The sequence below is a fragment of the Hibiscus syriacus genome, unplaced genomic scaffold (genome assembly GCF_006381635.1).
Source record: "Hibiscus syriacus cultivar Baekdansim isolate YM2019G1 unplaced genomic scaffold, ASM638163v2 tig00110084_pilon, whole genome shotgun sequence".
NCBI classification, from domain to species: Eukaryota; Viridiplantae; Streptophyta; class Magnoliopsida; order Malvales; family Malvaceae; genus Hibiscus; species Hibiscus syriacus.
The window spans coordinates 1-13,273 of NW_024062589.1; the positions used below are offsets into that span (position 1 = coordinate 1).

Consider the following 13,273-nt stretch of genomic DNA (forward strand, 5'->3'; position numbering starts at 1 on the left):
TGACATATCATTGGTTGCTTCATCAACAACATCCATTCCGATGAGTGGATATTAGATTCGGGTTGCACCTATCATATGTCCCCTAATCGAGAGTGGTTCTCCATTTATGGAACTAAATGCAGGAGTTGTTTATATGGGCTATGACAATGCCTGTAAAACTGTTGGGATAGGTTTAATTTGATTGAAGAATCAAGATGGATCAACCAGAGTTCTGACGGATGTCCGATACGTGCCCAGTTTGAAGAAAAATCTCATCTCGTTGGGAGCCTTAGAATCCAAAGGCTCAATAGTCACTATAAGAGATGGAGTTTTAAAAGTCACATATGGCGCACTTGTGATGATGAAGGGCATCAGGAAAAAAAAATTGTATTACTACCAAGGTAGTACAGTTATTGGAGCAGTTGCAGCAGCTTCCGGAGGTGATGATTTGGACGCAACCCAGTTGTGGCATATGCGGTTGGGACATGCTGGAGAGAAATCCTTGCAAATTCTGGCAAAGAAAGGAGTGTTGAAAGGTGCAAAGGCTTGCAAATTGAACTTTTGCGAGCATTGTGTTCTGGGAAACCAGAAGAGAGTGAAGTTTGGCACCACTATACATAATGCAAAAGGTATTGTAGATTATATTCACTCAGATGTATGGGGTCCTTCAAAGACATCGTCTTTGGGAGGAAACCATTATTTTGTAACTTTTGTAGATGACTTTTCCAGAAGAGTTTGGGTGTATCCGATGAAGTCTAAAGATGAAGTGCTTCAAATTTTCCTGAAATGGAAAAATATGATCGAGAACCAGACTGGTAGAAAGATCAAACGTCTTAGGACGGGCAATGAAGGGGAATATAAAAGTGACCCATTCTTTGACGTTTGCCATGAGTATGGTATTGTTCGACACTTCACTGTTAGACATACACCACAACAGAATGGGGTGGCAGAGCGTATGAATCGAACACTATTGGAGAAAGTTCGATGTATGTTGTCTAATGCTGGGTTAGGCAAGGCATTTTGGGCTGAGGCTGTGACATATGCTGGCCATCTCATTAATCGTCTGCCGTCATCAGCGATAGGAGGAAAAACACCATTGGAGGTATGGTCTGGAAAACCTGCTACTGATTATGATTCCTTACATGTATTTGGATCCACTGCTTATTATCATGTGAAGGAATCCAAGCTTGATCCGAGAGCAAAGAAGGCTCTCTTTATGGGAATCACCCATGGAGTGAAGGGATTCCCGCCTTTGGTGTTACCAAGAAGATAATTTGTAGCAGAGATGTTACCTTTGATGAATATGCCCTAGTAAAGAAGAAGGTAATAAGTGAAGCTGTCCAGACAAGTAGTACTCCGCAGCAGGTGGAGCATACTCCAAAACAGGTGGAGTTTCAGCAGACGATGATCCTAGAAGTTGATGCAGCTGATTCTTCAACTCCAATAGAAGAATCAGAAGATGAAGAGGTTCAAACCCAAGAACCATTGGAGACACCAGAAACACTTGCAGTTACAAGGCCAAGGAGAGAAATTCGTAGACCTGCTCGATTTGTTGATATGGTGGCCTATGCTCTTCCAGTTGTTGATGATGATATCCCTATCACTTACCAAGAAGCAATACAAAGCTTGGAAAGTGATAAGTGGAAAAGTGCCATGGATGAAGAAATGCAATCTCTCCAAAAGAATGACACTTGGAAACTGGCACAATTACCGAAAGGTAAAAGAGCCATTGGATGCAAGTAGGTATTTGTAAAGAAAGATGGATCTCATAACAAGAAAGATGTTCGCTACAAGGCACGGTTGGTAGCTAAAGGCTACGCTCAAAAGGAGGGAATCGACTACAATGAAGTATTTTCCCCTGTTGTGAAGCATTCCTCCATTAGAATATTGTTGGCCTTGGTAGCACAGTTGAATTTGGAGCTAGCTCAACTTGATGTAAAGACGGCTTTCTTGCACGGTGATTTAGAAGAGGAGATCTATGACACATCTAGAAGGATACAAAGATGGGTGGTTGTAAGAAATGGGTTTGTAAGCTGAACAAATCGCTATATGGATTGAAGCAATCTCCGAGGCAGTGGTACAAGCGATTTGATAGCTTTATGAGGAGGCAAAAGTATACTAGAAGCAAATATGATCATTGTGTGTATTTGCAAAAGCTCAAAGATGGATCTTTCATTTATCTTCTCTTGTACGTTGACGATATGTTTGATCGCTTCGAAGAGTCAAAAGGAGATAGACAAATTAAAGGCTCAGTTGAATCAAGAGTTTGAGATGAAGATCTAGTGAGGCCAAGAAGATTCTTGGTATGGAGATAAGCAAAATAGACAGAAGAAAGCTTTGTTTAACACAAAGCAGTATCTGAGAAAGGTATTACAATGTTTTGGCATGAATAAAATACCAAACATGTAAGTATCCCATTGGCTTCTCATTTGAAACTTAGTTCTCAATTATCTCCTAAAACTAACGAAGAACGAGTGTATATGGCAAAAGTTCCATATGCTAATGCAGTTGGGAGCTTGATGTATGCAATGGTGTGTACGCGTCCTGACATTTCACAAGTAGTTGGAGTTGTGAGCAGGTACATGCATGATCCTGGAGAAGACATTGGCAAGCTGTGAAATGGATTCTACGGTATCTCCAACAAACCGTGGATGTTGGTTTAGTTTTTGAACAGGATGAAGCACTTGGTCAGTGTATGGTTGGATATGTTGATTCCGATTATGCTGGTGATTTGGATAAGCGTCGATCAACTACTGGGTATTTGTTTACTCTTGCTAAACCCCAGTAAGTTGGAAGTCTACATTGCAATCTACGGTGGCCTTGTCTACTACAGAGGCATAATACATGGCAGTTTCAGAGGCCGTAAAGGAAGCAATTTGGCTTAACGGGTTGGAAGACTTGGGAGTTGTTCAAAGTCACATTAGTCTCTATTGTGACAGTCAGAGCGCTATTCACTTAGCGAAAAATCAAGTCTACCATTCAAGGACTAAGCATATCGACGTGAGGTATCACTTTGTGCGGGAGATCTTTGAAGAATGAAAGATTCTACTTCAGAAAATTGCGAAATCAGAAAATCCTGCAGATATGATGACCAAGGTGGTAACAGTAATCAAGTTCAATCATTGTTTGAACTTGATTAACATCCTGAAAGTATGAACACCTTCGGGTGTGTGGCGCTTGTGAGCGCAATTAGAGGCACTACAAATTTGGGGAGTTGAAGAAATTGAGTAGGCTTGGTAATTTCAAGCCAAGGTGGAGATTTGTTAGATTTGTCTAGAAATTAAGTTGACAAGTTGGAAATTTCATCTTGGTTGGTGGTCAAACTTTGAACATGTGAATTTCATATTTGGTGGCTAACTTGTACACATTGGAAAATTCTTTGGTAGGTGGCCAAACTTTGAACATATTGTTCTTGAAACTCAACTATAAATAGGCCTAAGTATTTCCATTAAAAATCATCCCAAAAACAAGTTCTCTCTTCCTCTTGTATTCTTCATTCTCCCACTTTGGGAATTCCAAAGAATTCCATTTGTTGTAATATTGGCGATATAGTGAAGTTATCATCCGGTGTGGTGCCCGAGGAGTAGACGATATTCTCGTCGAACCTCGTAAATTTGGTCTGTTCTCTCCTTTATTGTTTTTTATTCGGTTCTTTTCCATTGTGTTTCAATATTCAATAGTTTGACAGGTTTATCCGTTGTGCAACCTTTGGTGGTTTTAATCTTGACATTTTAGGTCAATTTTAAAACTACGTTCATGTGAGAAATAACCCGTTTTCCCCAACATTGCATTCCCCAAAAGTATCACATATGTTAGAGTTTTGAAAATCCAAAGCAATGATGATTCGATCAGATCGGGTTCCGCTAACCTACAGTTCCACAAAATCACATATGTTAGGATGATGCTCACAGAGATACTGACGTGTAACACATAAGAAATTCATGCTACCACAACCTTGCATTTTCTAAACGAAAGACTTTAAATCCATAAAAAAAAAGACATAAAGGAGTCGAGAGGCTAGAAACCACTCAACCATGGTTGTAGGACCAGTGGACATGAGGTCAAAAGCAAGATCAATTCCCAGCGCCAACAAAGTGGGGACTGGAGGATGATCATTGTGCTCTATTTCAATATCATCAATTTTGGCAGTCTCGATATTCGGAGGCTGTGGTGCAACATTAGAAGAAGTGTCCCCATTCACAACTACGACGTGCTTGGAGGGATGGGGAGAGGGTCGTTGGATATTCGGTCTGGCAGAGAGACTTGAACTAGCAGAAATCTTATCTGGGCCATGCGGGGTAAGGACGTTTAAATTACGAGCACCCAAAACTACCACAGGTTGCTTACGCAACATAACGAGGGCTTTTCCTTTTGTCCTATGATTATTAGAGGAGCGGTGAGTGTGCTCTTTATCATAAGCAAATTTATTCTTTGAAACGAGAGCACGTGTGCGAGCAGTTGGAGGGTGAGGCTGATGTTCAGTGGTCTTATTATCAGTCTGAATATCTTGGCCATCTTGAAGGGGGCTAAATATGGAGGAATGGACAGTTGCTTCTACTATCAATTGTGGGTGGATAGATTCCTTACGATTTGAACGTTGTTTCTTCTCAACAAGCATCCAAAGGCTGAAAGGATCGGAGGGCGTAATCAATGTCGATAATGGGTTGTTCATTATTGTTATCGGAAACATCCGTAGAAACATTCATCTTTTGAGGGCAACAATCACTATTGTACCCATAGATGCCACAGTTGAAACAAACCACAGGTAGCGATTCATACTTAAGGAGTTGGGTCTGACCATTAATAGCAATTTTCGAGACTAGAGGTTTTCTACCATGCGAGCAAACCTACCACGACGACCATTATCTGTTAGTCAATTTTAACGACGGAGTCAAGACGTGAGCAAATAGCCTCAATCAAATTGCATTTATACCAAGTAACCGTGTAGCCCGAAAGGCATATCCACTCCATTGTTCTGCTGAGTACAATTGTGAGGGGTTAAAATTCGGAGACTAAGGTTCCACAGTAATGTAGTGAGCAAAGATTGTTCTAGGGCCATCAGTGAGGACTTTTAAATAATCACTATGTGCCAAGAACCTGACCAAAAAGTAATCGTTTTCAATGTCGATTAATTTCAGAGGATGGGTAAGATTCCAGATGCTAAGAATCTGGGAGTGTAAGGTATTATAACCAATCCGTCGACCTAAGATCTTGAGTACTAAAGTCTGGTACATGCTCTTTTAGCCTAGATTTTGAACCCGATCAAAGAAATTAATGAAAGAAATCCCATCTGATTCCCCAACGCTAATGTCTACATCAAACACTTCTTGATCATCTTCATCAAGAGATAGAAATTCTCCATCCACGGGAATAGTATTGGAATCGAGCATTGTATCTTTATATAAAAAAAAAAACTGTGGAGGAACATGAGAAGGGCTGGCACTCGTCGGTGTTGGCAGGACGGAACCAACAGGTGACGCTTCATCACAGCGTCATTTTTTCGGGAGGGAAAATCTTCAACGACGGCGAGGTTTTTTCGATTCTCCATATGATAATTATTTAAACATATATTAAGTAAATTTAGAACAAACTATTGATTGTACGGTACATAAATATTATTCAATCTAATATTTAATTTTCAGTAACCTATTTGTACAGATGAATAATTTGTTTATAATAATATTTTCAATGAGTAGAATATTTAGAATTTTTAAAACAAAAAATGATCCATTTATTATCAAAGGCATAATTCAGTGATCTAAAGTGTATTTTACCCGTAATATATTTGATGGACCGTCGCGACACTATATCCTTTTAGACACTATTCATTGTCAAGGGGATAACAGTCTGTTTATCGTCACCCTTTGACTCTTAAACACTTATCCATGGCAGCAACAACAGCAGCAGTAGCCCCAGCTCTCTCTTCCATCTCCTTCCGTTACCAAATTCATTCCATTTCCTCCCTCTTCCCCAAATCCACCAAGCCCTTTTTCCTCTCCGCCTCATTCCCCTCCCTTTCCCTTTCTCTCACACCACCGCAAGCCAAAGCCTCCGACATCGACACCGCCTTCTTCGACGACCTCGACCCCGAAGAGGAAGTCGTCTTCGACCCACCAACACCCCCCGAAGGTTTCACCACACCGCCCTCTTTCGACGACGGCCCCGATGAAACCGAGGACGAAATCGCCGCCGCTTACGAGGAGCTCTTCGGCCCTGCCTACAGTGGAATCTCTGTTTTGGGCAATGATGTTTTCGTGATGGATTCCAAAGTCAAAAAAACGAGTGCGTTCGGGAAAGTTAAGAAAGATAAAGTGAAGGATGGGTTTGAGGAACGAGTGGTTCAAGTTAGGCGAGTTACTAAAGTGGTTAAAGGAGGGAAGCAATTGCATTTTAGAGCCGTTGTTGTGGTTGGCGATAAGCAGGGGCAGGTCGGTGTTGGCGTTGGTAAAGCTAAGGAGGTCATTGGTGCTGTTCAGAAATCGGCTGTGAATGCTCGGAGGAATATTGTTACTATTCCTATGACAAAGTACTTGACTTTCCCACATAGGTAAGGACTTCAAGTTCCTTTCTTTTGGTCAATTTAAAAAAGAAGCACTGCTTCTTTTGGCATGCTTAAATGGGGTTGTTTTGTTGAAGCTGTAAATGTTTTGTCTTGGTGCATAGCAAAGATTTCGTTTTTATGTTCAATTAATGTTTGCCAAGTAATGTAATAGATAATAGACTGTGTTTAGTATTCCTTTTGGTCATCCAAAAGCAACCCTATTGAGGTTTCTTGAGGAACTTGATCTAGATTTTAGCCTATATGTGTCTACCATTGCATTTGATTGTTAGACGATACTTGATGCCATGTTCGATGGTGGCTATGGCGATGTTGAGCTAAACCATACTTGTAAAATGCTAAAAGAAAGCACGCTAGCATGCGTTTCACTAATGTCATTGGGAAATGACTGTCAGGTCCGAGGGTGATTATGGTGCAGCAACGGTGATGCTTAGACCTGCTGCACCTGGTACTGGAGTTATCGCTGGAGGTGCAGTGCGAATTGTTCTCGAAATGGCGGGTGTTGAGAATGCATTGGGGAAGCAACTTGGAAGTAAAAATGCCCTCAACAATGCCAGAGCTACGGTTGTTGCAGTACAGAAAATGAAGCAGTTCCGTGAGGTTGCTCAAGAACGAGGGATTCCGATGGAAGAGCTGTGGAAGTAATGGCCCTGGAATCAGCTCCATCATTTACCATCATCATTTGGCAAATCTAGATTCTCTAGACGAGGTTTCAGAGTTTAGCGATAACATGATCCAAACATTTCTTTTGTCGATTATAATTGATACTAAGCACTTGTATTAGAAAATTTCCTCTTCCTTTTCATATGTTCTTGGATTTGTGCCAAACGCTTAAACTCAATTGCTTGAAACTAGTCACATTTTGCAAGTTTATTGGTTGTAGCATGCAAAATTCTTTACATTTTACCATGAATGTAATGACTACTTTGGGCACATCCCTGTCATTCATCTCCGGCATTCTTCCATCAAAGGTTAGGCTGCCATCACTTGGCTTTTCGATTTCAGCACTAAGAGCATGTGTTATTAACAACCAATAAACTTGATGAACTGCAATTGAAATGACAATTATAAAAGGACTTGACACCTCAGCTCTGAAAATGTAAGCAGCTGCATGGGGTGGATTATTGTACTTTAACACCTCCGCTGGTTATCATCATCCTTCTGCACACCATGCCGGCTACTATGAAACAAAACATCTACCACACATCAGCCTAGAACAGTTTCCTGCCAAAACCATATCCTTTAGGAAATAGCATTTTGAAAGCTTAGATATCGGTATCTAATCTATTCCACTGACCTGAAAACGGTGCAACAAAAATGGTCGCCAAGGGTTTAAAAGTGCATTTGTTGCACTCTTAACACCCCATTCGGGAATCGTAACAGTATATCCACGGTAGAATCCAACAATGTCATTTGATTTCAGAGTTGATTTGGTATACCATTAAATTACCTTTTGCCAATGTTACTGCTCTTGATGTCGTTGCTCAAGCATGTTCCAGCGCATGAAATGGGTAGAGAAGAAATACTGTTGAAGCAAGAAAAAATGCCACTTCCCATCTTGTACGAGTGGACTCGATATCTTCATGACTGAGAACATAGCAATATACCGCGACAGATATGACCTGAAATACTTAAAGGTTCAATGGTTTAAATGGCACAAGTCTATAACTCTTCACAGTAAGACAACAATGTAAGTTACTTGAGATAAAACAAGTGCTGTGGTAAATACAACGTTGCCTTTCTAAAGGGAAAATAAACCTTCGTTTCTGATTGTTGTTGAGAAGCAGTCGAACATTCCGTTATATCGTTTGGACATCAGACCTGATTTGATCAACTCATTCTGGTTCTTCATCAAGAGTTTCACTCGGTCATTTGGAGCACCTGCTGTCTTCATAAATACTGTATAAGCCAACTCTTGTAGAACTGAAACTTCACTGTTCTCTCGTGGGGCTCCTATAAAAGCTTGTGGCGAAGTTTTTACAGCAGCCGATGTGCTGCCCTGGATTACTCGAAGAATAAAGTTTTTGATTTTAGTTACATAGTAATTACAGTGAATAGAGAAATTTGTATTTGACTACTCATAATCTTATGATTCAAATTCTTCAATCAATTTCCTTTTTTTATAACTTGGTATATATGTATGTTGTACCATGATTGATACTGTAACACCCCGATTAAATCCCAAATTAAAACCCTAAGAATTGAGAAATTTTCACCTAAATTCCTAAACTAAAATCAGTGACCTAATTGTACATTTTTAAATAATGAAGTCCAAATTTCAAAAAACCTAGAACATTTAATGGCTTAATTTAAAATTATGCCAATTTTATTTTGAATACAATTCTTCCTTCCCCCGACTATATCTTTGCGCGGCGCCTTCTTCCTTTATTTCTCAAAACCCTAGCGCCGCCGCTCACCTTTTTCTTCGTCGCCTCCAGTCGTTTCGCCACCGTATTCGTCTTTCATAGGTAAGCAAGATCACGGCCGTCGTGCATACCTCGCCGTTGTCATATGTGTGGGTTTCCACAAAAACCCGAGAGCTTCGGTGCTCGATCCCCTGCCTCCACACCATCTTTTGGCCGTTTACAGCCGTTGTAAGGACGGGTTCTCACAGGCGAAGACTTCACGTCCTGAATCCACGGCTGGTCGGACTCTGTTGGCCGTGGGGAAGCCTCCTTCGGTCGTTTTTGCTTCTGCCGCCTTTGTTTGTTACCGTGAGCGCCGCCTCTGGCTGTTTATGGCCGTGCCACCTCCAGCACTTGGGTGTGCTGTCGGTGCTTCCACGTCGCCGGCAGTCCCCTCCGTTGTACCGGCAGAACCCTTATTCGAACCAGACCCGCTACCGCTTCCAGTTTTGGACCGGAATTTTTACGTTGTCGTCGTTAAATTATTATTTAGTAATCTGAAATGATTGAATTGGGTTTTTGAAGTGGTTGTCGTAACTTTTACAGGAGACTTCGACTCAGAAATAGAATTACTGTCCCTCCACTGTTACCTTCAAATTTCGAATCGATCCGTATTGCTCGAGTTGATCGTAAGTTTTATATTTTTAGTTTGTCAGGTTTTATCGGTTATTTAGGTAGTTTATTTATTAAATTAATTTGTAGGAATTGGTTCGATCGATCCACTGCTCTGGGTGATCGTGATAAACGCTACAGCCGATATTAACTATCTATTTAGGTGTGTCTCTGTCGGTGTTACATGTGTGAGTTATTTGTTTGTTACTTGATTGCTTGGTATTTCACTCGAAAGCATTTTTTATTGCGTTTATGAATATTCGGAAATTTTATGTGATATTGGTTGATTTTAATGCCGGTCGAAAAATGCCATGTGTTATTGTTGGCATATTGTATTCGGAAATTGTGACGTGCATTCGGGAAAAATATTTGATTATGTTGAAATGGTGAAATCGGATTATATGCTATTCAGAAATATGATATTTGATTATGTGTTATTCAGATTGAATTGGATATTGGATTTGTGTGTCATACTATATTTTATATTGGGATGATTATTGATAAAGGAAGTTCAGTGTTTTTCACCCGACGGGATGAATTTTATTTTAGATTTAGTGGCCTCTACTTTTGTAGTAGACCCCACTTCTGATGGTGTTTGTAGTTAGAGAGATTCTAGGTAACCTATTATTCGGATGGCGTAAGGTGATTAGGTGCAAATGCATTGCATAATTATTCGATTTGTGAATATTTTGTTAAATCAGATTGTATGTTGATTTGTGATGTATTTTTGTGACTGATACACTTTAGAGATACACTAAGCCTTATAGCTTACTCTTTCTAATTTCTTCTTTCATATTCTCAAGTTAGGTTAACCGGTATTTGGAGCTGCATTTTTATTCAGATTTCATTGTTTCTATAGTATGATTTCCATTCGGATTTTATGTTTTCTATTCTTATTATTTTATTGGGATATTTTTTATTAGGACTACATTTTGGGATTTTGAACATAAACTTTGTTTTCGACTATGGATTTGAACTTTGGATTTGATATACGTTTTATTTACATTATATTTTTTATTTTATTTATTTTTTTATTTAAATTATTTGTAATAAATTAATGTGAGGGTAAATTTTAAAGTACTTTTAAATAATCTTTGGATAAGTGTTCGGAGATAAATTAATGGGCCTCTTGGATCCGACCTAATCTATCTAGATTGGGTAAAGGGGTTTACATATACGATGCTGATATAGTATATGCCCTGTAGCTCTTGGCAGAGGACCCTTCGTTAAGACGATTTAAATCTAATTTTAATTTGTCTTTAAAATATAATGGAAAATAGTTAACAAATAAAATAATAGGGGATAATTTTAATTTAGTCCGATTCAAATGTTGTTTTCCATTTTCCAGTGTGCTTACTGCTTAGTTCAAATTGTTTGAGTTTCCTATAAAAATAATTGATGTTGATGTTTGAGTTTCTTGTTTTTGCACCTGTGTCCTATGCATGATTTTGAACTATTGCAGAGCCCTAGTTCCCTTCCTCAGCCATGGCAGATCCCGAGCTCCCCTCCTCAGTCGTGACATCTTCCGTCGAAGCTAAGATGAATGAACTATTGCATAGGATTAAATCAGTTGAAATCAAATTGTTTTCGGACGCTACCAAAGAGTTTGTTAAGTTGCTCAAGACTGATGCTGGAGCTGAACTGCTTCGTCTTTATGTCGAAACTTTTCCTTCCTTGTTGGAGCTTCTAGAAGCTTGGAAGCTCCGACAGGGAAAACCTGGAACATCCTATGTTCTGTCATTGATTTCGGCTATTCTGTGTCATCCCGAGGGGAGAAGATATAATGATAAATTCGGTGTGAGTAGGGTGCTTGATAAGTTTGCTAGATTGATTGTTGACGAAAAGTTGGAGGATGTTTATAAAGAATTGAGTAGTAAAGATGGGAAGCGTCAGAATACTGCACTTCTGTTGATGGGTTCGGTTGTTAGGCGTGGTTCAGGGTTGGCTTCTGAGGTTGCAAAGAAATTTGACTTTAAGCTCCAGGGGTTTTCCAAGCTTTCTGAGTATAAAAAGAGAAATCAGTTTGATAAGAAAAAACATTCGACTAGAAAGTCTTTTGTTGGGTTAGCTATGTCGTTCTTGGAGATGGGGAAGCCAGGGTTATTGAGGTGGATCTTGCAACAAAGGGATATGTATTATGGTGTGTTGAGAGGCATTGGGAATGATGATGATGAAACTTTTATGTATATTTTGGCTACATTACGTGATAGGGTACTCACAGAAGAGTCATTAGTACCCCCTGGTCTTAGGAGTGTGCTCTTCGGTAGTGTTACTTTGGAACAGCTGGTGAACATTTCTGGAAGGGAGAATAGTGGAGTTGCTGCAGAACTGGCCTACAATGTTCTTCTCATGGTTTCGACTGATCCCAGTAACGGGTTGATGCCTGATTTGGACAGAAAACCTAATCCATTAAAGGGTAATCCAACAAGACTATTAGGGGTCATGAAAAAGCTAAGAGCGACAGAGGTCAGCTACCATAAGGACTTACTTTTGGCCACTTTTAGGGGCAGACCATCCTTGGGAGCGGCTTATATGAATGAATTCCCATATAGCGTCGAAGATCATGCATCACCTACTTGGTCAGTTTTCTGCATCACTCCATAATTTCCTGCCTTTTATCATTGTTAATGTTATTGCCTGTATTCATGTAACTGAAGCACTTTCAGGTTTTCTTCCGTTACTCTGGCTGCAAGCTTGATTTCGTCAGTTGCTGTGGGAAATCCATTTGGTTTCCTTGATGCAATGTCTCATGATCCACCTTCCATTGATAGTCCAGATGTGCAGGATATTCTGAGTTGCATATGTCCTCGTCCACTCAGCAGATCTGTAGTCACCAAGGGTTTGCTTCACTCTGATTTTCTTGTGAAACATGGAGCCTTAAGGCTCCTTTTGGAGGCACTGAAGTTGATGGATTCCTTTATCGGCTCTCTGAACCGGTTTTCTCGTGTGAGAAATCAGATGATGGGAAAATGGGTATCGTTAAAGCAAGATGTTCAGAATGAGGTTCAAACTTTGCTTCCTGATACATAGGTCTTGTTGACACTACTTTCTTCGCTGGGTACTCATGTTAGAACTCCAAAGTCTTTGAAGAGGAAACCAGGTTTAGAAAATATTTCGGAAGAAAGAAGTTTAAAGAAATTGAAAGCTGATGCTTTGAATGAGGATTCAGACATTATTGTTTGTGGAATAAGTTCTGTTCCTGACATTTCCATGCCCGAGGATCATGAAATGGTTGCAGATGCATGTATGACAGATGAGTTGGACACTGAAAAGGAATCAAAAGATGTGGTTATGTACTTCTACTCTAAGCTCATTGATACACTCCAGATATATCTTGTAAGTTTCAGTGTTTAGAATATGCATATTCTATGTCGCAATCCAGAGAACCTAATTTGTGAGTTCTGTTACCAAGATTCACTAGTTCAACTGGTGGAGCATATATTCTCGTGGATGTTTTATTTTGCTTAGAAGAATTCTTTTGCATGATGAAGTTTCCAGTATAGGCACTAAATGCATGAAATGCTTTAGCACTATACATGATATACTATTAATGTTGAGGGAAAATGGAATATTATGGTTCTTTTCTATTCTGAATTCAAAAGTCCTCTGCTATAATTCTAAGATTGTTTTCTTATTTTTTTTTATTTAATGCAGTTGGCGGTACCAACTGTATTAGAAGGATCTTTTGATTTCTTCATGAATCTTCTGAGCAGTCCAG

At 39.7% G+C, this 13,273-nt stretch overlaps 2 protein-coding genes across 3 annotated transcripts; both read left to right on the top strand.

Annotated features, from left to right (window-relative positions):
* The first annotated feature begins 5,793 nt into the window (after positions 1-5,793).
* On the top strand, positions 5,794-7,343 carry LOC120214650 (30S ribosomal protein S5, chloroplastic-like). The gene is made up of 2 exons (XM_039212489.1): positions 5,794-6,526; positions 6,934-7,343. Exons 1-2 carry the CDS (start codon positions 5,865-5,867, stop codon positions 7,181-7,183), a joined length of 912 nt encoding a protein of 303 aa, XP_039068420.1. The 5' UTR covers positions 5,794-5,864; the 3' UTR covers positions 7,184-7,343.
* A 1,579-nt stretch (positions 7,344-8,922) lies between these two features.
* Positions 8,923-12,665, top strand: LOC120214649 (uncharacterized protein C14G10.02-like). Of its 2 annotated transcripts, XM_039212488.1 has the most exons (5): positions 8,925-9,006; positions 9,490-9,572; positions 9,646-9,718; positions 11,018-12,134; positions 12,222-12,665. In XM_039212488.1, the coding sequence occupies exons 4-5, from the start codon at positions 11,041-11,043 to the stop codon at positions 12,583-12,585; spliced, it is 1,458 nt and encodes a 485-aa protein (XP_039068419.1). In that variant the 5' UTR covers positions 8,925-9,006; positions 9,490-9,572; positions 9,646-9,718; positions 11,018-11,040; the 3' UTR covers positions 12,586-12,665. The 2 variants fall into 2 exon arrangements, with proteins under 2 accessions (XP_039068418.1, XP_039068419.1); XM_039212487.1 differs by having other exon boundaries at positions 8,923-9,572.
* Positions 12,666-13,273: the final 608 nt, after the last annotated feature.